This window comes from Brachycentrus maculatus, unplaced genomic scaffold (genome assembly GCF_059751285.1).
Source record: "Brachycentrus maculatus isolate JH-2025_06_01 unplaced genomic scaffold, ASM5975128v1 h1tg000357l, whole genome shotgun sequence".
Classification (NCBI taxonomy): Eukaryota; Metazoa; Arthropoda; class Insecta; order Trichoptera; family Brachycentridae; genus Brachycentrus; species Brachycentrus maculatus.
Genome location: NW_028281106.1, coordinates 432,890 through 456,566, shown reverse-complemented (window position 1 = coordinate 456,566; position 23,677 = coordinate 432,890). Strand labels below are relative to the sequence as shown.

Below are 23,677 nucleotides of genomic sequence, written 5' to 3'. Positions count from 1 at the left end.
AGAGTGATCATTGATCATAAATTCAAGCCCATCAAAATTTAATCTGTTTGAGTTTGTAAACGCTTTCCAATTACTTGATGCCTGTTTAGTATTTAGGGATGGGGAGATAGCAGAATAACCTTCCACCTGTCCCGGGCCACCTATCTGGCCGCGTAGGTATCCCGGGTAGGTACTCCGGGTAGGTACTCTGGCCCGCTAAGTATCGGGGCTCGCCGATGGTGGCTGGAGGATGATTGATTGCGGACCAGTGAAATACGAGCAATTAGACCTCACTTCACAAGTGGCCGAGGAATCCTTCCGTAATAGCTGGCAGAAAAAAGACCATGTTTGCTTTTTGTGAAATTGCTGCGACCAAAGCTCGGCGGGCTTCTGGGATTCGATCCGAATCCACCAAGAATCACGTGTCACGGTAGGTTTTAAGAAAGAGTGGTATTTACTAAGTTAAACATTTTTTTAAATCCATTTACGTATATTTTAAAATATTGTTTTCTTTAATTTAGAATAGATACTGGTATTATACTTTTTTTTGGTAGTGAGTGAGATAATCTATAGAAGAAAAAAAACTCATTTGTTTGTTAATCATCTCCACTATCTCCTTTTCCCCAATTAAATCACAGTGAAGTGCACTTGACGTATTTTTTTTTTACGAAAATGGCATTATATAAATAACCCAAATCAATTCTAATTATTTTATTGCTGCTTTTTCACTGTAGTATTTATTTAATATTACCCTGGACTGATCCCTGAAGCGCAGGAGTGATCACCTTGCCTTCGTGTCAATACGATGCAGTGCCCTATGTACCATTGGTGCGGATAAGGGTTAAAAAAAGAATTATATTTACTAGCTTGTCTGCGTAATAAAATGTAAATCCCATTATTTTAATGTTCATGAAATTAGGTACTTGATTAGCTTGCATTTATTACCATTATTTTTATGATAATATTTTATCATATTATTATATGATCCTTGTCCGCCTCCGTAGTGTAATGGTCAGCACGCTCGGCTTCCGTTCCGGAGGACCCGGGTTCGATTACCAGAGGGGGGTCTAATAAATATAAATGATTTTTTCACTCTAATATTTATTCAATATTACCCTGGACTGGTACCTGAAGCGGAGGGCTGATCGCCTTTCCTTCGTATGTTAACGATCAAGATAACTCTGCGTTTATATGATGCAGTGCCCTATGCACCATTGGGGTGCGGATAAGGGTTCGAATGAATGAATTATATCGTAGTCGTACAGGAGAAAGTGACCAAGTGCATTTGTTTACAAAAACGTGATCATTGACTATTTGACATCTTACTAGCTTAATATTGCCCTGAAAAAATCCCAAAGCGATTTTAATCTTGGAAGTAAGTATAATATATTGACTTGTTCAAAATGACAAACTGCATTGATGTTTATTTTCTTGCCAAACAAATGTGACTTAAATGGTCCTCCTGAATTATTTATATTTCGTTAGTTGGTCACTTTCTCCTGTACGACTACGATATGATCCACGACATTTGGTACTCGATTAGCTCGCATTTATTGATCGCAGAGTTGTGCCAATAGTAGAGCGATGGTCACCGCATTCCGTGTGAACAGCTAAACAAATAGGGCCTATCCACCTGTCGGGGCGGACCGCCGACACCAATAAAACTATTAGATCCCTCTCCAGACCTGTGCAGCGACCGAACGACATTGTTGACTCTGCCGACTTGACATCCGGGCGACGGAATGCACGGGGAAGATGAGATATCGCCGCAGACGGACTAATGCGAGCGGCGACCAGCGCGCCAGACTCGGCCTCGCTCATTCTGCCGGCTAATTTTACGGGCCCACTTCAATGTGACAAGATAAACAATACCTTGTGGATTCTCATTCACAAATGCATTATGAAGTTTTGCAATTTTTATGGGTGTATTAAGTGTGTTCACGCAGGGGTAGGCAGAGAGAATAAAAATCTCATTGGATATCGATCTGTTCCATGTGTCTGAAGGAGTTTTCCGAAGCGGGATTCTTCTACACCTTTAGCAATAGTTCTTGCATATATTTTATTTTAATGTATTTTAAGTAGTAGTGTAATGGTCAGCACGTTCGGCTACCGTTCTGGAGGTCCCGGGTTCGATTCCCAAGGGGGGTAAAATAAATATAAGTGATTTTTTCACTGTCATATTTATTCAATATTACCCTGGACTGGTACCTGAAGCGGAGGTCTGATCACCTTTCCTTCATGTGTAAACGATCAAGATAACACTGCGTTTATATGACGCAGTGCCCGATGCACCATTGGGGTGCGGATAAGGGTTTTATTATTATTATTATTATTAATGTATCCGATTTAAAGATTTAAAGTTTGTAATGTATATATTAATTAAAATAAACAAATTGAATTGAATTGAAATTGAATTGAAAAGTTACACTAATCTGTCTTTGCAAACAATCTCGCCTCTTCCATATTCATGCATCACCTCACACATACTCGCCGATTATTTCGACTCCTGACCTGACCACATTCAAGTATTTTAAACACTTGATCATGTCAATTGTTTCTTGGTCTTCCTCTGCTGCTACATCCATCTACATTCGCCTCATATGTTTTTTCTGTGATTTCTTCACTCATTCGTTCCACATGTCCAAACCATCTTAACACATCTTTCTTAATTTTATCGATAGTGCTTATCTCAGCCTTGCATACTTTCCTTATATCGCCATTCGAATATCTAACATACGGACGTTTTGCCTGACATTCGTCTGAGAGAACTCACTTCAACTGCACTCAGTCGACTTTCATCCTTCTTTTGCCAACTCCGTGCTTCAGATCCATACAAACATACAAATACGAATGCGGTATTCTCCTTTTCCTACCTAATATACTTCAGCCATTTTCTCTTGTTAAAATGTGTATTAAATATTTTTTTAAATTTTGTTTTCGAAAAGGGTTCGTTTTAGTATAACTTTAAGCACGCCTGGAATACCATATTTGAGGTTATTTTAAAATATTTCGGGTAGACGCGTTACTCATAAGAAAATAATGGTTATCTGCCGAGTTTTGTCCATTGTTTCTAAAGTGATAATGGCCCCGAGCCTAAAATATTGACCACTAAAAAGCATTAGTGTCCTAACGGAAATCGCAAGGACGTCGTATGGAAATGTAAAATAATTCTAAAGTTAAAAAGGCCAAAAGCACTCGGGGCATTTTAAAGAATGTTAAAACAATATCCTGATGGATGAATGAACGGACACAGAGGTAATGGCCATATTTGTTTTTATATATAAAGGTACTTACACATAGAGTTAAAAGCCTAAAAGCCTTTTTAGATACGTATTTATATAGATTAAAACATGAGAATAGATAATAGAAATATGGACAATTTTTTCCAAGGAATGCAAAATTCGCTAATATAATATAAAATCTTATTTAGAGAACCAGAAAAGGAGAAGATAGATAAAGAAAGAAATTACATTATTTTATTTATATTATAGGTGTCTTCGCTTGAGATGAAACATCTATCGTTCTTATACGTAAGAAGACCGAAGTCTGTGCATCTCAGGGCTTACGACCTGGCATTTGGCTGGTTTAAGTAATCGCTTGTGTAACGTTAGCCATTCTGCCCATTATTGAACATCCATATTGCATTTTTAAGACGTAAAATATAGTATTAGTACTGCAGCTGTATTAATTTTGTATGTGAGTTGTTTTTCGATAGATTTGGAAGTTTTGGCTGATGGTGGCGCCTTCAAGTGAGAAACTTGTGAAGCATATAACTTATTCCAATTGAAGATATGAAGGTATGATTCGTTAAAAAATAATGCAATATGGCTGTCCAATAATGGGCTGGATGGTGAAGGTTACACAAGTTATAAAGTGATCGTCACACATAGCCAGACAAATTCTAAGTTGAACACCCTGGGATCCTCAGACTTCTATATTCTTTCGTATAAAAACGATAGTTGTTTCATTTCGAGTTGAGACACCTAAAATATCGATATATCTTCTGCAGGGTGAATAATCCAGTGTCTGACATAATAAATAATAATAAATTCACATATTTATGTTTGAGAGGCATCATGTTTATGGATCAAATTATTATATATGGGTTTTTTCTCACACAAACGAGCAAAACAAACACCAGAAGAGCTAAAAATTCCACGTCTAAAAAAAATTGAACACCGGGGAAGTTGTATAACAACTGAATACATAATACGGAAAAATTCAGACAGTGTCGGAAAAGACGCGGCAAAATATGGTTCATATTAAAAAGGACGAAGTCTCGCGTAGATTTGAGTGCACAGGCTGAAATAGGTACAGTTTAGCGAGCTGGATAAATATTTTGCTTTGATAACACTTTTGGGACCAATTATCGTATATGCGTGAGCCCCTTAGTGCAAACAGTCGGGGGCGGAGCACCAGGGTAGCAGAGGGCCCGAGGAGAGTAGACCCAGGACCCGGGACCGCCCGCCGAGATGTGACGCTATCGGGGTCCACTAAACTTGTCGCCAGGTTATTGTGATACAAAGCCGCTAAGGAGATTCGTATCTTTATAGGCAACGAAGCTGAAACACCCTCACCGCGCTGGGAATATGGATACGAAACGCAAAAAATGTATTTGAAATAATTTAGTATCAAATCTTAAAGTTGGGTTTTTGTTGCGGTAGTATTCATTTTTATAATTATGGGAAAGGAAAGCTTGTTCGTTCATTTTTTATGATATTTTTCAGTATCAAGTCTAGGCTTGAAATGACAAAGAATATATGTATATTGGAATTTGGGGAATAAATATTCTTTGTATATTTTTTAACTCCTTACCTCTCAATAAGTCTTTTCTATTCAAAACCATAGGTATATTTATTTCGAAGAAGAACTTATCTTTTTATCAAAAAAATCCATTACGCTAAATGTTACGTAGATTTAAAGAAAATAAGGTTGGGGATTATCGCATAAAATCAAAATGTAGTGTTATTCGAGTGTATTTATACTTTTGTCATCCTGTTTTTCCGCGAAATTAATGCCAAATCAATAAATAATAGAAATCGGTATAGCTGTGCATATTTAAAGAAGCTAAATGATGGTCTTACAAAGTCGGCAATCACTTAATTAGTACCATTAATACCGAATCCCGAGAAATGCACCCAAATTATAAATAGCCCATTCTCTCGATTAGCGAGTCTTGCAGTTAATTTAAATGCACTTAATTAACTTGATGAACTCGGAACACCAACTGGTGTAATAAAACAACAAGTAGCCGTTCTCCGTTCACAGTGAAAAAGCTAAACAAGTCTTTAAAAGATTTTAATTATCAAAGGGCCGCCATGAACACGATGACACTTGTCCCACTGCTGTTAATAGGGACAACACGATTGTCGGGGTATTAAACGATCCGATCAAGATGTGTCACCATCGAGTGTTTTACGACCGACCTTTTGATCTGCTACTATTTTTGTTCGATGTAACTATTTGTGAGTGTTAGTTACGTATTTGTAGTTCATCAATCACCGTAACTGATTTGAACGCGACGAAAATTTATTACAGGTTGTCGGAAATGTGTCTGTAAAGGAAATTAGTTGGTTAAATTTGATAATATTTTTTCCAAGCTTAATCGTTAAATAAAAATACCAGGGAATCGATTATATACATAAGTTACCGTGTTAAGCACGTAGGGAAGATAACATTAAAATTACTTCTATGTTGTTTGTTTCTTATTCTTTCGGCTAATTGAACAATATTTATCAATATTAATCAAACCGATAACTGGTTTAAAAAAATACTAGAATTTAAAGTCCAGAAGTAAAGTTAAAATTATGTATCTACACTATATAGATAAAATCATAACTTAACTATGTAATCGATACTCTGTAGCATTACTTTCGATTCGCAATGCAAAAAAAATATCCATTTATGTAATATATGATTTAATAATAATTTTAATAAGACCCAAAAAAATCTCTGAGTTATGAATTATGAGATTCTATTCGTAAATGAGCGATATAAGCTCTCTAGAGATAGTATTTTATGACAACGGAGCTATAAAATTTATCAAAAGTTAATATTAAATTATTATTCGTTTGCCTATTTAGTAGCCGAGTTTTAAAAGATCCGATTTGTAGACAGCATAAAATGTAGTAACACTGGCGATGAAACAAAGATTTTTAACGTGCGTCAGATCGTAGGAGATAAGACGAGTGATGTGGTACCTTATAATATAGGAGAGTGGATAATAATATCGGAGACCGAGGCAGAAGGCGGTCCAGCGCGTACGGGCATCCCTAGCGCCCGACTAGTAAATCATCCAATTTTCACACGGACACTACAAGAACAAAACAAACACCACGAGTGATCTCCGATACAGAGTACAGACAGCCAGCCGTGAAAGGGCCGGGTCGTTCATTAAATCCGGGCCGCGGTGGCCGAAGGCATTAAAAAACCAAACAAGGTAGTTGCGGTAGATTAATGATGTTTGTTTTATTCGGAGATGGCGCCAGCCCCCAGTGCCGGGCCCGGGGGCAACCTGCTGCCCGCTGCGTTCTATCCTCTGAAATATTAGACACGTCAAATGAAAATAATCAAAAACCTCGACTCGGACACGGGCATATTAGAAATCTGACGACGGCCGTGAATTCATTATCATATTTTACGTTTTGACGATTTTATAGTTTTTCCATTATTTCGGATGGTTTGGGCAAAAAAGATTTCGGAAATTATAATCGATTTAAATGCGAATAGTTTCGACACCGCGGGGGGTTTATTTTTATTTATTAAAAACGTTAAAAATGGTTCATTTTGTCTTATCCACGCGTTCAAATCTATTTTAGAAAGCGTTGAAATTTTATTCTTTATAAATTATTTTTATGATAATTAAGTTTTTTCCGTACGCTACTACTGACCTTTGCAAAAATATATTATTTCAGTCATTTATTTATATATTTTTACAATAAAATAAATCAATATTAAAAAAAATATATTATTGCAAACGTCTGTAGTTGCGTACGGAAAAACTTTAGTTTCGTAACTACAAAATATCACAACCACTCATTAAAAAAAATCTTTATATTATGATGAATTGATAATAATAAGTATAAATGTTTTATGTCATAAATTAAGCGTAGCTAGTTGTTGAAACACATCATAAAACTCTCGGTAGGCCTTCTATATTCTGTTCAAATAACACAAACAACAAATGGCAAAAGGAGAAAAAATGCCAGACACAAAGAGCTAAGTGTTACTCGGTTATCTAAAATGTATATCCATTTAACTCAATAACAAAGGCCTAACGAGGTTTTTTTTGTGCGCATGCTAATCTGTCTACCAAAATCTTGTAAAAGCTTTATTATAGATTGTTTCTATTGTGAGCTTTAAAGCTGTGTCCTGTTTCGTAAAATATCGAGCATTTTAACGGGTTGGTGTAAAAAGGACGTCTCGAACCGATATTTTTAAACGGTCTTCCTGTTCGTTTCTGACTCATCAACCTATACTACTTAATAAATTTTCTACTTCAGGATCGTAAGTGTCTCGCAGGTTTCTTTGTGTTCATTTATAAAAAGGGAAGATTCACTTAAACACAACCTTAATGATGCTAGAAGAAATCCAACATAATTTTGTTACGTGCCGTAAATTTGTTAAAACATTTTAAAGATTTTTTATCGACGTCGTTCTGGGTGGTTAGATAATTGGCAGAGGCGTCACTGGGGGGAGGGAGGGTTGTCTACAGCCAGAGGGGCGTGGTATACCCTTTGGCGTTCCAATCTAAGGGTTGTCATGTCATGTATATATTATTTAGATTGCCTGACTTTTTAATTATTTTTAGAAACCTTATCGTAGATTATCGGAAATATTTAAACGAAGCAATAGTGGATTGATAGCAGTGGTTAGTGTCGCGGACTCGAAGTCAGAGTTTCTGGGTTCGAATCCGATTCTATTACAACTTGATACATATTTTTAATGACAGGTCTACGAAAAATAGTATGAAATTGAAATATTTGAATATATAATAAAAACACATATATTTATCCTTGTAAACATAAAATAAAATCAAACTTCAAAAAAATTTTACACGTATTTATTCTTTAAATTTTTACAATTCTAACAATTATTTTTTACGAATTTTTATTTTCCATTTAGGTATATTTTTACTTAAGTAATAATTTTTAAAAATAACGATGCATGTGAATGCATAAAATGTAATTAAAAAGGGATAGATTTTACAAAAAATCTACCTTAACTCAATTTAATTAAGCTTTACGTATAATAAAATTTGACGTTTAATTTAACGTGATTTAACAACATTTTGAGTGTGTCCAAATACTTGTTCACAAAATCTGGATTATCTCCAATTACAAGAGCTATTTTCATATTATTTAAAAAAAAATGATTTAACAAATAATATATTTTATAAACTGTAAATATTCCTGTAATTCAAAAACCTAACATTGAAAATATATTTTCTATTTATTCCACGATGTTTTAATAAAATGCTTATTTGTATCAAAAAACTTAATTTCGTCTGATTTAGAATGGGGAGTGTTCAACCCTGAATGTTAAAGGAAATATTTGTACCAAATTATGTGATGATTTATGGTTTTTTGTATTTTCATAAAGTTATTTCGTAAATTATAAAAAAAGAAAATAAATTGGTGCCATCGTATAAACTAATTATAAAATAAACAACGAAGGGATGAGATACATATCGCTGGACAATAACTTGAACACAACCTTAAGGTTGCTAGAAGGAATCCAAAATAATTTTGTTGCGTGTCGTAAGTTTGTTCATATATTTTGATAATTTTTTTATCGATGTCGTAGTGAGAATATTTTAAAACATGTGTCCGTTACATATTCAATCTATGAGGCTGCTAATTCGTTTGAACGTTGTCCATAAATATGAACGTAAAAAATTACTTCATTAATCTTCGGCGGTCACTTTGTGGTAATAATATCTATCCATTTTCGAATTAAATTTCACTTGGAAATACCACTTTTTCTTAAATCTATTGTGACATGTGTTTCTGTGCACTCAGCGTCATTTTTCAAATAGTGCTTGAAAATGGTACGGAAAGTATTGAAACTCAAAATAGATTTTCAAAAATAAAAGCGTTTACCAAGTGAAATGTTTATTAAAAATGTAAAATGTGAAACTTGAAGACTTTTATAGTATTAAATGATTTTTTAAGAAATCATTCATAAGCTATTACTAGCAAGTAAAAAATATTGGTACTTTAATTAAATTAAATTAAAAATATTAGCATGGCACTTTTTTTCAGTAACTATCAAATTGTGAATTGAATGCACTTTCAAATACATTTACGTCCATACATCTAGTCATACATGCCCTCTGATTACGTAGACTTTTGACACCACCAGATTTTAGGTTCTGATTGATCTGGTCGTGCCAAGTCTTTTTTGGCCATCCTCGTTCTGTTCTTCCGTTCACATTTCTCAAATAAACTTTCTCCCCCTATCCATTCGCTCCACATGTTTATATCACCTTACAGAACTTTTCTTAATATTTTTAACTATCTAATTTTTGTATAAGTATATACATTTTTTAATAACTTGAATATATATCAAACAACAATATAACATACATTATAATAAATCACAGTAAAGTAATTAACATTTCGAAAAAGAATCTGAAGAATTGTTCTTTGTTGACTTAAGTAAATACGACCGACGTATTCTACGTTTCGTTTTTAATTAAGTTTTTAATGGAGGTTATTTTTAATATCATTTTGAGGGATTTCTTTTATGTCACTGTACACAAAAGCCGCTTTATTGGGGTGAATATTATTTTTTACGATTATTGCGGGCAAATTGATGTCGACCTTTTTCAAATTACAAAACCGAAGCTTAAACTAATACGAGTCTCTCTCGGAGATTCGTATCGCCAGAAAGACAGAAATAAATTTGGCTATACGAGTATTAATTAATTCTCGTGTGTGTGTATAAGGTCGGTATTCGTAGCCGTATCGAATTCCTGAATGCTCCCAGTCTCCATTTAGTATGGGAATACACCGATTCAAGGGACCCGACCCTAGAAGCCCAGAGCCATGTTAACTTATCTTCTATACCGAGGCGACAAACCGACCATAAAACAAAAGACTCCCCGCGGTGAAGATTCCCAGACGAGGTAACTATTCATCTACATTCTCTTTTTTTCTACAACAGTAGGAAGTAGTAGAAAAGATTCAATATCTAGTATTTCGGAGCTTTCGGATCTAAGGATGGCGTCGATCTTTTTATTAAGGGAGGCTATCTTAACGAGATCACTCGTAATGTTCCGTCCAAGCGCGCGGCGCCTGATTACTTTTTATGTTTATTACAATATTTTATTCGAATAATTAGGGCACTTCACAAAAATGTTCAAATCGTTAAACATCTTCAGTTTTTACATTTAATAAATCAGCAATCAATTGTTATATAGAACTCGTATTTGTTCAAGGCTTGTGGCGACATCAAAAGAGAAAAGTAAATGATTTGTTAAGATTTTTTACAGATATCTTAACAGAGATGAAGAAACTTTTATTTAGATGGGAATATAGAAGCGCCCATGAAAATGGCGCTATATAAGTTATCTAAATTATTTTATACTCTTAACAACATTCGAAGTAACCATTGACGGGTAGTTAGCCCTGCGAATATCTAGATTTCCATATACCCATATATACACTTCTAAAAAATATTTTAATTGTATTTAAGTTACACCAAAAAAGTTTTTACCAAGTAAATGAATAATTATACAAATACATACGTATTTACGAAGTAATACCAAAAATGTTTTTAGCAAAGTAAAACTGTTAAAATAAAAATTTCGATATAAATGTATACGTTAGCTTCGCAACAGCCTCTTAAAAAACATGCTACGAGCAGAAGAAGTGAGCAAAATACAGCGTTTATGAACAAAAGAGCTGTACATTTGAAAAAATATAAACTAACTAACTAACTAACCATCACGCCGCTTCCCCGCAGGGGTAGGCAGAGAGAATAGAGCGCCACACCACTCTGTCCTTGCAAACATTCTTCGCCTCTTCCACGTTCATGCATCTCCTCATACATACCCGCCGATTGTTACGACTCCTAACCTGACCACTTTCAAGTATTTGGCATACTTGATCGTGCCATGTTTTTCTCGGTCTTCCTCTGCTTCTTTTCCCGCTAACGTTCGCCTCATAAATTTGTTTTACCGTTCTTTCCTCACTCATTCGTTCTACATGTCCAAACCATCTCAACACACCTTTCTTAATTTTATCGATAATGCTTATCTCAGCTTTGCATTCCTTCCTTATTTCACTATTCGCACATCTATCATACATCGTTTTATCACACATTCTTCTGAGAGATCGCATTTTGACTGCATTCAGTCTACTTTCATCCTTCTTTTGCCAACTCCATGTTTCACTTCCATACATTAGAGTTGGAACCAGGACTCCGTTGTGCACTGCCAGTTTAGCTTCCGCTAATAGGTTTTTATTTGCTATAACTGATTTCAGTGCACCATTCACTTTGTTCCCAGCATTAAAATATATTTTGTGAAAATGATTTGAATTACAGAACAGCGGTGTAAAGGGTTTTTCAACCCTATCATACGGATTCGAGTGGATTTTCACTGCGATTGTGGGAGCTGAAGTGTGAGCATTGTTGTGTGGTTCTGGTTGAAGGCTTATTGTCAGTGAAGGCGACAAACGATCCATAAAACAAAGGCAGATCGGGCGTCCCGGCTGGGCCCCACTCCGGAGCGGGTAGCGCCAGACACAAACAAGCTCACGTCTTGTTAGGCCGATTTTTTCCGCCTTTTTTTCCTCGAGTCCAAATTGAATCCCTTGTTTCATCGAGTAGAAGTGAGCGCGGACACAAGCTGGGATAACGGTAGATCACTACAGGGTGGGACCATGTGGGGTCTTCATTAACAAGATAACAAATATTCACTATACATATATTTATGAAAAAAAAAATATTCTCAATATTATTAATATTTAAACCATTTACTTTGTGGTTAGTCATTTTTACACTTTTTTTTTACAAAAATGTTATGTTTTTTTACAAAAATGTCCTGTGAGTGTTTATATAAGTACTATAAGTACTAATATTACTTATATTAACATTTTTGTAAAAAAAAATAAGCAAAAAAATATTATTTGATTTAATTCTTACTTGGCAAATACTAATATTTCTTAAAAGCTATTGCGACGCGTGTTTCGATGAAAAAAAAATCGATGATTAAAAATGTTTACGTGAGAAATCACCTCAAGAGCGCTTTACAATTCCAATTTACAGTAAGTAATTTTAGCATTTAACGACAAAACAAACAATGTAAGTAAAAATGAGTGTTAATTAATCTATATTTTGAATACAGAAAGCATTAACTTTGTGGATCATAGTGATATATTATTTTGAGATATAAAAAGACTTTGTTTTTTGATCCACTCATATTTTTATTAAAAACCAACTAGTTTCAGTAACAACCTGTTGCCCTCTTCAGGGTTTATAGTCATAAAATAAACCCTGAAGAGGGCAACAGGTTGTTGCCTAGTGAAACTAGAAATGTGAGTGGATCAAAAAACAAAGTCTTTTTATTTCTCAAAATCTTATAATAATATCTTAAACATTGTTAGTCCAGCCCTGGTTGCCTGGAGGGGCGCAGGCGCCTCTGCACAGTACACGGAAACACACCGAGGGAATTCTTACAATTGGATTACGTCATACATTCCTCAGATTCCCCAAGACTGCGGACCCAGAGCAGCAGCAGAGCGCCCCGCCGCCCAGGCTAAGGAATGGGTCCTGGAAGGGACTCTCACGATCCATAGTGAAATGTAATTATGATCCATGATATCTACCCGTATCATTTTTTGTAGACTCAATTGTTAATTGTATATGCCTAACCATAAAACTTTTTTTAATCCGATTTAAAAACAAATATTAGGTGCTTTATAAAATAAACCAACTTTGTTTTTAACCACTTTATTATTGGTACATTTTTTCTCCAACCGGTTTTGACAAGAACCTTATTATCATCAGGGCTTAAAATGTTTTTATAAAGTTTATAAAATGTGCCACAAAGTATCTGCGATAAACTTTCAAGAAAATATTAGGTGATTTAGGCATGTGGAATGACTGAGTGAAGAAAGAACGGTAAAAACAAATTTATGAGGCGAATGTACTTGGAATTAGCAGCAGAAGAGACCGAGAAAAAACTTGTCATAATCAAGTATGTCAAATACTTAAAAGTGGTCAAGTCAGAAGTCGGAATAATCGCCGGATACGTATGAGGAGATGCATAAATCTAAATAGAAGGGGCGAAGAATGTTTGCAAAGACTTAGTTGGTTAATTTTAGTAAAATTAACTAACTAACCATCACGCCGCTCCCCATAGGGACAGACAGATATAATAGAATGCCACACCACTCTGTATTCGCAAACATTCTTAGCCTCTTTCACATTCATGAATCACTTCATACATTTCCGCCGATTATTTCGGCTTCTGGCTTGACCGCTTTCTAAAATAATTTTACTGAACATAAAAAGCCTTGTATGTATGTACAAGACTTATAAAATAATAACATAAACTCAAACATATTTTTAAAAAAAACTCAAAAACGTAATAATAGTTGTCGAAATTAGATAACTTTAGAAGGGATAATAAACAAAACCTAGAACGTCATTTGTTACCAGCCAAAGCGATAATTTCTCAGGACGAGTAAGGCTATAAATAAATGACAATTGAATAATCTACCTGTGTAAGAAAACACTATGGGTAGCAATAGATAATCCCATTAACCTTTACAGAGTAAGAGTACATTTTCGGACGCATTCCAAGAAGTCGTATAGCGCTAATTTAAAGTGGACAAACATTGCCCTAACCCCAGCCCAAACCCTTGCGGCTAGCATTGTATAACGCCCTTCATTTACATTTTAATGACAAAACCCATTATACTGCAAAAATATTTTCCATTGAGAATTGATTTACTGTTGGATCTATACTGTCCGTATTTCGGGATCCTTTAAAATCCGTAAAATAATAATTTTATTTTACATGGCTTATGTCCTCAATGTAATGCATTTTTACCATGGACAAAATCTTTTCGCACAAGTGGGCACTAAATAGTTATTAACACTCTGATGCCAGCACTTAAAATTGACTTTAAATATTGAGCTTGTAAAGAAAAATCTATATTACAATAAACATATTTACCACTTTATCCTGTCCAGTTTCTCATATACTCATCATGTTTACTAGAGAATATGAAACAATAATGAACATTTATAGAAATTTCTAGTAATTTACCGAACCATGTGTCAAAAACCGACAGCGAACGTAGTTGCCATTCGTTATGTTTAACGAGATTTTCAATGGTAATTAATACCCGTACCAGAGGCTGCCAGTGACTGAAATTGTCGGCTGTGTATTTCAGTTTAAAAAATAATAATATGTATACGAAATAGGTTTGATTAAAAATTTAACTTTAAAATTCTCTCGTGATGAACATGTAAAATTGCATCCAGTCAATAATTTTGCACTGTCTTAGAAACTTCTCCGAAAACAGCTGCTTTCTAAAGACGTTTCTTCATAGATCAATCAATTTCAATAACAAAATGTATCGAACGCTCCTCTTCATTATGTTTTCTTACACTTAAATCAACGTTTTTGCAATATTATCAATTCCACTTAAAAAAACACACACACACATTTACTTTTGTATTGCCTAAGATAGCCGCTTTAACTTGTTACATTGATGCGTGTGGGTGTGTAGTGTTCATGTTAGTAGAGCTAACAGTGTACATTACTTTTATTAAATTCAATAATGCATTTCGTACGCATTATAGATTACATAACGAAGGTTTAAAGTAACCTTTGCAAATAAACGTTTACGCATGCGCCGGTAATGCACGGAGATATATTATCTTCATTGATCTAACGCATGATTCGTCCCTCGACCGCAGTCTGTCTTACTCATATCACCGTCCCAAAGAATGCAAAGATTCCCATATTATCATAGTAGAGAATTATGTTCAAACTAAAATATGCACGGTATGCAGCGCTTGGGCGGAGGTATAGAAAATAATTTGGCAATAGTTTTAAAAGGAACCTTCCTTTATACAAAAAATAGCATATGTCATAATGAAATCACAGATATTTTTCATTATGTATATATATATTTCATTGTGTGAGACAAACTGAGAAACTGCGTGTGGTTTATATTATCTTAATGTTTACTTAAATGCCTCACTCTTCTCTTGGATGTTGAATGATGAAGAGGGCGAGAAACTAGAACAACAGTAGGTTGGCTAATTTTTACGACAATTCATTATGGGTCGTAAAATTTGTAGGTCGTTTTTTTACCCAAAGCACTTGAGCAGGCGCCGCGCAGCCAACAGCCCTACATAAACATTTGTATAGGGGGGATAATGAGCAGACAAGTGCTCTCACAAACTATACAATACAGGGGATGATGGGATCTCGTCTTACAATGGGAAACCTGACTAAGAATTTCTCCATCAGGCATTGGAACTTGCATTAGGTGATTACCTAATTCAACATTCGAATATGTTATAAAATGTGGGTTTCGAAACAATAATATACAGAAAGGCAACGCCATATTTATATGTATTTTTAAAACATGTTTAGTTTAGTTTAGTTTAATACAGTAGAGCCTCTATTTTTAAACATTGTCTACGTATATATTAGAGAAGATGGAAAAAGAAGACATGAAAAAAACAAGATTTATAAAATAACGCCAAAATTCTAATTCTAATTCTAAGTACGCTAATTAAAGTTAATGGAGATTTAAATTATTTTCCAAAGAAGTGAGTAAGTACTTATTGTAAATTCGATTTCCAGTACTTATTGTAAATTCAAAGCCTTATTTCTGCAAGCAATATTTCTTTCCTATTTTTTTCTTCTATCTCATATATGAATTATAATTAATTAAGTTGTTTATAGAACAGAGCATAAGATGTAGTAAATAAAAAAAATATAAAGCGCTCTTGAGACAAAATTTTGTAAAAATGGCGCTATATAAATAAGTAAAATATTACTATTATTATTTGTATGGTATAGACACACGATGAAAACAATAAATACATATATGTGCCTAAAACTGAAATATCATAATAATAGTGATAAAAAAGACTACAAAATATGGGTGTCTGGCGTTTTAGTACCAATACAATTTTCGTCTTCATCTTTATCGTCTTAGAGCTTTTAACAGGTTGTAAAATCATTACGGGCAGACGCAGACTATAATAATAACATTATGAAAGTTTACTCTTTGTTTATTGTTTGGAAGAGTTTTTGTTTTATTTAGATATCCGGACATAAAAACCTAAAGTAAAAGTTTAGAGTTCTATATATTTGTAATTTTGTCGATAAAAAGGGATGTACATACTGAAGATACATCGCTCACTCCTTTCAAGAACGTGATAAATCAAAAATCGTCAATTTTCAGGTGTGCATGTTTTCGGAATGCCCAAAAAATGTACTATATCCCAGCAAAAGACGCATATTTTTTACTTAATATTTACCCGCTGCAGGGCAAAACGTGTTGTTTTTGCATTTTGAAGAAAAGGTATTGTGTAATTATTTTTTAAATAAACTAAATATTTTTCAAATGGAGAAAAAACCTTCAGGTTTTACTTAAACAGATATGTTGCATAGTAAAAAGTTCAGTGAGTGGCTTGATATTTATTTTTAATACATTGTATTATATTTTTAAACTTTAAAAACGTTCTCCTGAAAAATCAAGTTTTTTGATTTATGACGTTCTTGAAAGGAGTGAGCGACATATAATGTCATTTACCATATATATTTAAGTCTACATACACACAAGTTTATCATACGATTCCATTCGTTTTGGATACGTTCTCTCTTTCTTTCCCTCCTGAAAAACTATGTTTTTCTTCCTAACACCGATTCACATTTTTCCAATTTGTTATTCATATCAACTAAAATTCCCTGTGCTTTATTTTCTGTAACTATACTAAATAGAATATTAAAAAAAATATATATATTTCTGCGGGTTATTATATGAAATTTAATGTATCAACGGTGAGCGCATTTTAGGGAGCTATTTCTCGGAGGGATTAATGCATTTGTAACTTTACAGAAGGTAAGATATTATTATTATTAAACAATATATCGTTTTAGGAAGGTAAAACCCACGGGGAATTCTCGGTATTCGCCATTTACGTACGTACCTACTGTGCTCGTATATTGTAGGTACAAGGTTCCGAAAATTATTTTATAAAATAATAGTTGAAACACACAAAATATTTGAACGACTTATGTATGTATATCAAACTAAAAATAACGCCGTTTCCCTCCGGAAGTAGGGTGAGAAAATAGAACGCCTCATTACTCTATCTTTGCAAACATTTTCGCCTGTTCCACATTCATGCATCTACCCAAATATACCCGCTGATTCTTGATCATGTCAACAGTCACCTCATATTATCTTATTTTATTATTTTATCGCTCATTCCTCACTTTTTCGTTCCACACGTCCAAACTATTTATTTTCACAACATTTTTAGTGTGTCCAAATTTTAGTCCGCAATTTCAGAATTTTGCTCCACTCCAGTCATATTTAAAACAAGATTTTTTATTAATATTTAAATATTGAGAAATATGGGAATCTGGTCATTTACAGGGCTTACGACCTGTCATAGGCTGGATAAAGTGATAAATTTATACTGGCCCATGATAGATTAAAACAGCCTATGTGGTAAATGCCCAGAATTCCGTATTCTTCATCATGTATGTATATATATATATATATATATATATATATATATATATATATATATATATACATATATATATATACAGTATCTACTCAATGAATTAGGGCCACCCAGAATTTCGCGCAATTTCTCAATTCAATCAGGAATAACTCAGAGAAAACCTTGAATTAAACAACATTGAATTTTATTTACACATGAACACTTTATTACGCTTAAATAATGCATATATTTTCATATAAATATAGTTAGTATTTAGTATTTCCACCTTTGGCAGAAATAACTGCCTCAATTCTTTTTGGCATACTTAAAATGCACTGTTTTATCATGTTTTTTATTTCTTCGTCTTCTGACCAAATTTTTTGAATATTTTTTTTTAGACAGTCTTCTGTCGGATTTGGAAATGAGTATACCTTATTTTTTAACATGCTCCATACGTTTTCCATAGGATTAAGGTCCGGAGAATTTCCAGGTCAGGGGAGCAAAGGCAGATTTTTGTTAGACAAAAATTTTATTATTGATTTAGCCCGGTGGCAAGGTGCCCCATCCTGCATGAAGGTGTATGGACCTTCTGTTGGGTCGAGTGTATGGTAGAAGGGCAATAAAATTCGTTCGAGGACCTGCTTATGGGAATTTTGGTTCATTGTTCCTTCCACGAAAAACAACGGCCCAGGTAAATTGTTAATAATACATGACCATATCATTGTTGCAGGGGGGTGTTTGATAACTTTTACCACACATGCCTCATTGTAACGTTCCATTGGTGTTCTCCTGACGAATCGACGGCTCTCTGTCACGGCTTCTAACCGGCACTCATCACTAAAGATGACCTGAAAAATAATGAAAATTTAAGTTTAATTCAAATATATAAGTTTATTTACTAAAATGATATGTTGAAAATTAAATTTAAATAAATACCTTTTTCCAATCATCCACCGAGTAATTTCGATGTAGCCTGGCCCATTTTAATCGATCCGCTTTCATTCGTGGTGTCAATTTTGGTACTTTTACAGGGCGCCTGCATTTCAGATTTACTTCGCAAAGACGTCGCCTCAGTGTTGATACCGATATATTTAAACCCTCTTCTTCCAATTTTATTTTTAATGTTTTTGCTGATGCACTACGGTTTTCTAAGGCACTTTGAACGATTTTTCGATCAGTCCTCGGTGTTGTTTTTCTAATCCTACGACAGTTCTTTCGCCGATTGCTGGTGGCGGGTGACTGATTTTTTATTGATTTTGAAATTCTGTCCACTGTTTGACGAGAAACGTTTTCTTGTTTTGAAATTTCTCTATTAGATAGTATTCCTAATTTCAGTATCACTATAACACTAGACTTTTTTTCCTCAGAAATGTCTTTACTTTTTCCCATTTTGCCTTTTCAAAAAAAACACTTGTGTTTGCAAAAAAAATTTATACTTTATGAACTAAAATTAAAAATTAAGTTTTTTTCACAAGACACGATAACTATATAACCTCTCTGAACAAAACAACAACCAGAACTCAAGAAACTTCACTAATAAATGAGATAGGACTATTTTTTGAACTTTCAACTCTCAGTCTACCTGTGCTAATTAGGGACCTTTCTCAGAAAAAGGGTTTGAAATTTTGTAAAGGCTTAAAAAATCCAGGTATATTTTACATATTATTGAAGGTAATACACATGACATTAGATGTCAATAGAAAACTTAAAGTATTTATGTAAAATAAATATAATAATCCAAAAGATTTCAGAGTATTCAAAAAAATAATGGGTGGCCCTAATTCATTGAGTAGATACTGTATATATATATATATATATATATATATATATATATATATATATATATATATATATATATATATATATATATATATATATATATACATATGTGTGTGATGTATGAACTTCAAAATATTTCTAATCGTTACGAAGGTAGGCCGTATAATAGTATTAATTTTAAATCAAACACAGATTTTTTGAGTCTACTAAGTTGTATTTTATTAACAAATTAAACGCCAAGTCAATAAATAAAAAAAAAAAATAAAAATAAAAAAATAAAAAAAATAAAAAACGTATAATAGTACATCTTTGTTCTTGTGATTTTGAGTGTTTTTTGTAAATAAATAAATGCAATAAATTACATGTTGATACAAGGCAGAAACTGATTAATCATTTCAAACGATTGCAAAATTCGTATTTTTTTTAAAAGGCCCGCAAAATGGGGGCTACATTCTGCACCTGTTGGGTAAGTATAATAAGGGGTGATGCATCCACACTAACCTGCCATTCTTGGTGATGATCATTTCCGTCCCGAGAGCGTGGAATTGCCTCCACATATCACCGTTCAAGAGTTCCATCTCGCACTCCAAGTCTTCGGGAGGGGTCGGCATCGAGGCCTGAGGCTCTGAAATAAGCGTGACATTCAGCTAGAGTTCTTTTACAGGACTCATTTTATCTAAACGTATCACCTAAAGAAAAATATTGTATCGCGAGTATCTATAAATATGTCGTTTTTAAATGTTAAAATTATTGTATATGGTAAAGTGCACTTGAGATGATCTCTCGCGAAAAAGGCGCCATATAAATTGTCCGATAAATAAATAAAAACACTGTGTGATTAAACAATGAAGGTAAAAAAATAGGTCGATTTTAAATGTTAATATTACTGTAAATTATAAAGTGCATTTGAGGTGATTTCTCGCGATAAGGTGCCATGTAAATTATCCGATAAATACATAAAACAATTTGTTATTAAACAATGAAGGTAAAAAATAGGTCGATTTTAAATGGATTTTGGGATATTGGATTTTGATGATTTATGACAACCATATTTTGGAAATTTAAAGTTTTATGTATGGTAAACGTCAATTAAACACACCATCGGTAATTTTAAGAATAATCTCATCCGCAAAATATGTACATGGTTGAAATTTGTTAAGTTCATATAACCTGACACATATTCATTGCCGAAGACTGCAATGAAAACAGCATGATCAATTTATTCATATTTGTTTTTCTTCTTAGTAATAAATCCGCGATCATCCTGACTCTTTCATTTTAATATATATTAATATTAATCAATATAAAACATGTCGTTTAAACAATATATTTTTTTAATTTTATCATTCATTTTTTAAAGGGTAGTGTTGTATGGGTTTCAATACGACCGCGCGTTGAAATATTTTCTAAGCAAGTGGAAGTTTTATTTTGTCTAAACTAAGAAAAAAAGCAAGCCATTGAAATATCCGTGTTTCTGTTTATTACGTGTGAAAAACGGTTAGTTCGATTTTAAAATGATTTTATGTAGAGATCGTAAAAACTGTTCGTAAAGATAAATTGTTAAAATACACATCATTTTTACAGGATATCCGGATGCAAGGCCAAACAATCTTCAAAAGGTTTTGCCGTTCTGACTTTTTTCGGGAATTAGGTAAAAACCGGTATTTAATATTTTTGGTTATTTACAATTCTTTACGAAGATCATCAATTGAAATAGGTATTTCGAATTATATTATGTTAAATAATTTTTACGTAGAAAGTAATCCAGCTTATTAGTCATTAAGACACAAAACTAATTATATATATATATATATATATATATATATATATATATATATATATATATATATATATATATATATATGTATATATATATATATATATATATATATATGTATATATATATATATATATATATATATATATATATATATATATATATATATATATATATATATATATATATATATATGTATATATATATATATATATATAAATATATATATATATATATATATATATATATATATATATATATATATATATATATATATATATATATATATATATATATATATATATATATATATATATATATATATATATATATATATATATATATATATATATAAATAAATATATATATATAAATAAATATATATATATATATATATATATATATATATAAATATATATATATATATATATATATATATATATATATATATATATATATATATATATATATATATATATATATATATATGTAAAATTAGTAAATGGTTTTACTTATTTTTAATAAAACAAATAAACATACATAAACACATGCTTTGAATAAATAATACATACAATTAATCCGTTAGTTACAAGTTAGTCTAGCTGGTTAGTAACTTATCGTTACTAAATTATGTAAATTCCTTCAATTGATTACATTCCAATCCAATTTACGAGACAATTATCCTGTTAAATCGCTTTATCATCTTCAAATCCTATCCTTGTTTAGTTTTATGAACCATACCAAACTATAAAATATTATTATATGTAAGTTTTGTTTTAATGAACATCTAAACGTCGATATTACGATAATTATATTTTTTTCAAGAGTGATATTTTTGTTTAAAATGTACTTTACTAAATTGAGAGGTACTAAAATAATGTATGTGTATCTCTACCTAATTAGAAATATGTACATGCTGAAACAATATTAGTATGTTATTTAATTAAAAATGTATTTAGTTTTATCCGAAATTAAGTATTGAATGTTAAGATAAATATCCAAATTGTTTTAGTTATTTGGCCTTGACCGTCTAGAAAAATTTGCAATTAATCAATAATCTACAAAATATGGATACAGAATACATGATGTTTAAATAATTACCTTGATAATTACACATTGCCGCATTCATCAGCATCTGCTGATGGTATCCATTAAAATGCTGCGACTGCATCAACATTTGTTCACTCATCATGAAAGCACTCATTTTCGCTATGTTCATTTCACAACAAATAAAAAAAAACACAAACTGAAGTTCAAGTATCAAAGCACCATCGTGCACCAAACTGTTGCGGTCCAAATCACTGATTAATATTGTCAAATTATTAGGTACTATAGATTTCGAGGTTTAAAAATAACTACGTTAGGTTTTACGAGGATAAATGGGTAACGAGTGACCAAGAGCGCGCGACAAGTGTTTGTGTTAAACAAACAATCCTTCGGAACTATACAGCCTCCGTGGCGAGGCTCCGCCCCCTCGAGGCCACGCCCCCGGGGTGGGGGTAGTGGCGTTCATCACACCCTTCGACACCTGATGCCGGAAAAGAGGCGCCGTCGGTAAATACAAGAGGTTTTCAATATGTAGATTGGTACCGAAATATTCAAGTGTATTATTTTTTTATACACATTCTTTACAGACCACACATTGATTTATGATTTCATTTTGTAAGTAGTAAGGTACTTACCTACCTAACCCACTTTAAATTATTAAATAGGTACTTGATTTTAAGTAACATGCATTGATTGTAGTGACAGTGGTATCCCGACCATTTTTCTAATATTTGAAAACAGAAGAGCATGAATCCTCCGTTACTAAGGAGTCCTAAAAGTACTTTAAAACTCAAAAAAATGAAAATAAATGTACTAAAAAGTCTTCCCCACTCCGTGTCATTTTTTAAATTATTATTATTCAGAATACCTACATTTTTGCTATATAACAACGTTTATCACAATTTTCTTTGAAATTTGACATAGCAACGAAGAAAAGAAAAATAGATTTGAACTTCCTATAACCTACCCTCATATAGCCAAAATAATAATACCATATTCTCTAGTAGATTACCGACGCCCCCAGATCAAAGTTAAAGAACGTTTATTTCTAAAGGCCACATTCATTTATTTAATTCAACATAAGGCCGCATTTGTAAAAAAAAAACATTTCAATCCATCGACTACTTTTTGAGTTTTGCGGACACAAACACACTGAATCTGATATGTTATTAGATTAAAACCAATATTTTTAGCTTTTCCACTTTATTTTTATTTGACCAGCGACCGGGTTTCGTCGTTACCGACATCATCAGACTGGTGGTGACAGACCAGTCTGATGATGTCGGTAACGACGAAACCCGGTCGCTGGTCAAATAAAAATAAAGTGGAAAAGCTAAAAATATTGGTTTTAATCTAATAACATATTGAAAATGCACTTCC

The 23,677-nt window shown here is 32.8% G+C and overlaps 1 protein-coding gene and 1 long non-coding RNA gene across 2 annotated transcripts in view; both read right to left on the bottom strand.

Moving 5' to 3' along the window:
* The window catches only part of LOC148303684 (uncharacterized), a 30,425-nt gene extending 7,775 nt beyond the window's left edge, over window positions 1-22,650 (bottom strand). Inside the window, exons 1-2 of the mRNA XM_088269566.1 lie at window positions 22,352-22,650; window positions 19,975-20,098 (exon numbers count right to left, since the gene is read on the bottom strand). Of these exons, the coding sequence (XP_088125692.1) occupies window positions 19,975-20,098; window positions 22,352-22,469 (242 nt within the window). The 5' untranslated portion in view covers window positions 22,470-22,650. The remainder of the gene's footprint in view (window positions 1-19,974; window positions 20,099-22,351) is intronic.
* Window positions 18,356-19,507, bottom strand: LOC148303685 (uncharacterized). Its single transcript, XR_015838440.1, has 2 exons — window positions 18,631-19,507; window positions 18,356-18,542 (listed from the first exon to the last, which is right to left on the bottom strand). It is a non-coding gene; the product is annotated as an uncharacterized LOC148303685 (long non-coding RNA).
* Window positions 22,651-23,677: the final 1,027 nt, after the last annotated feature.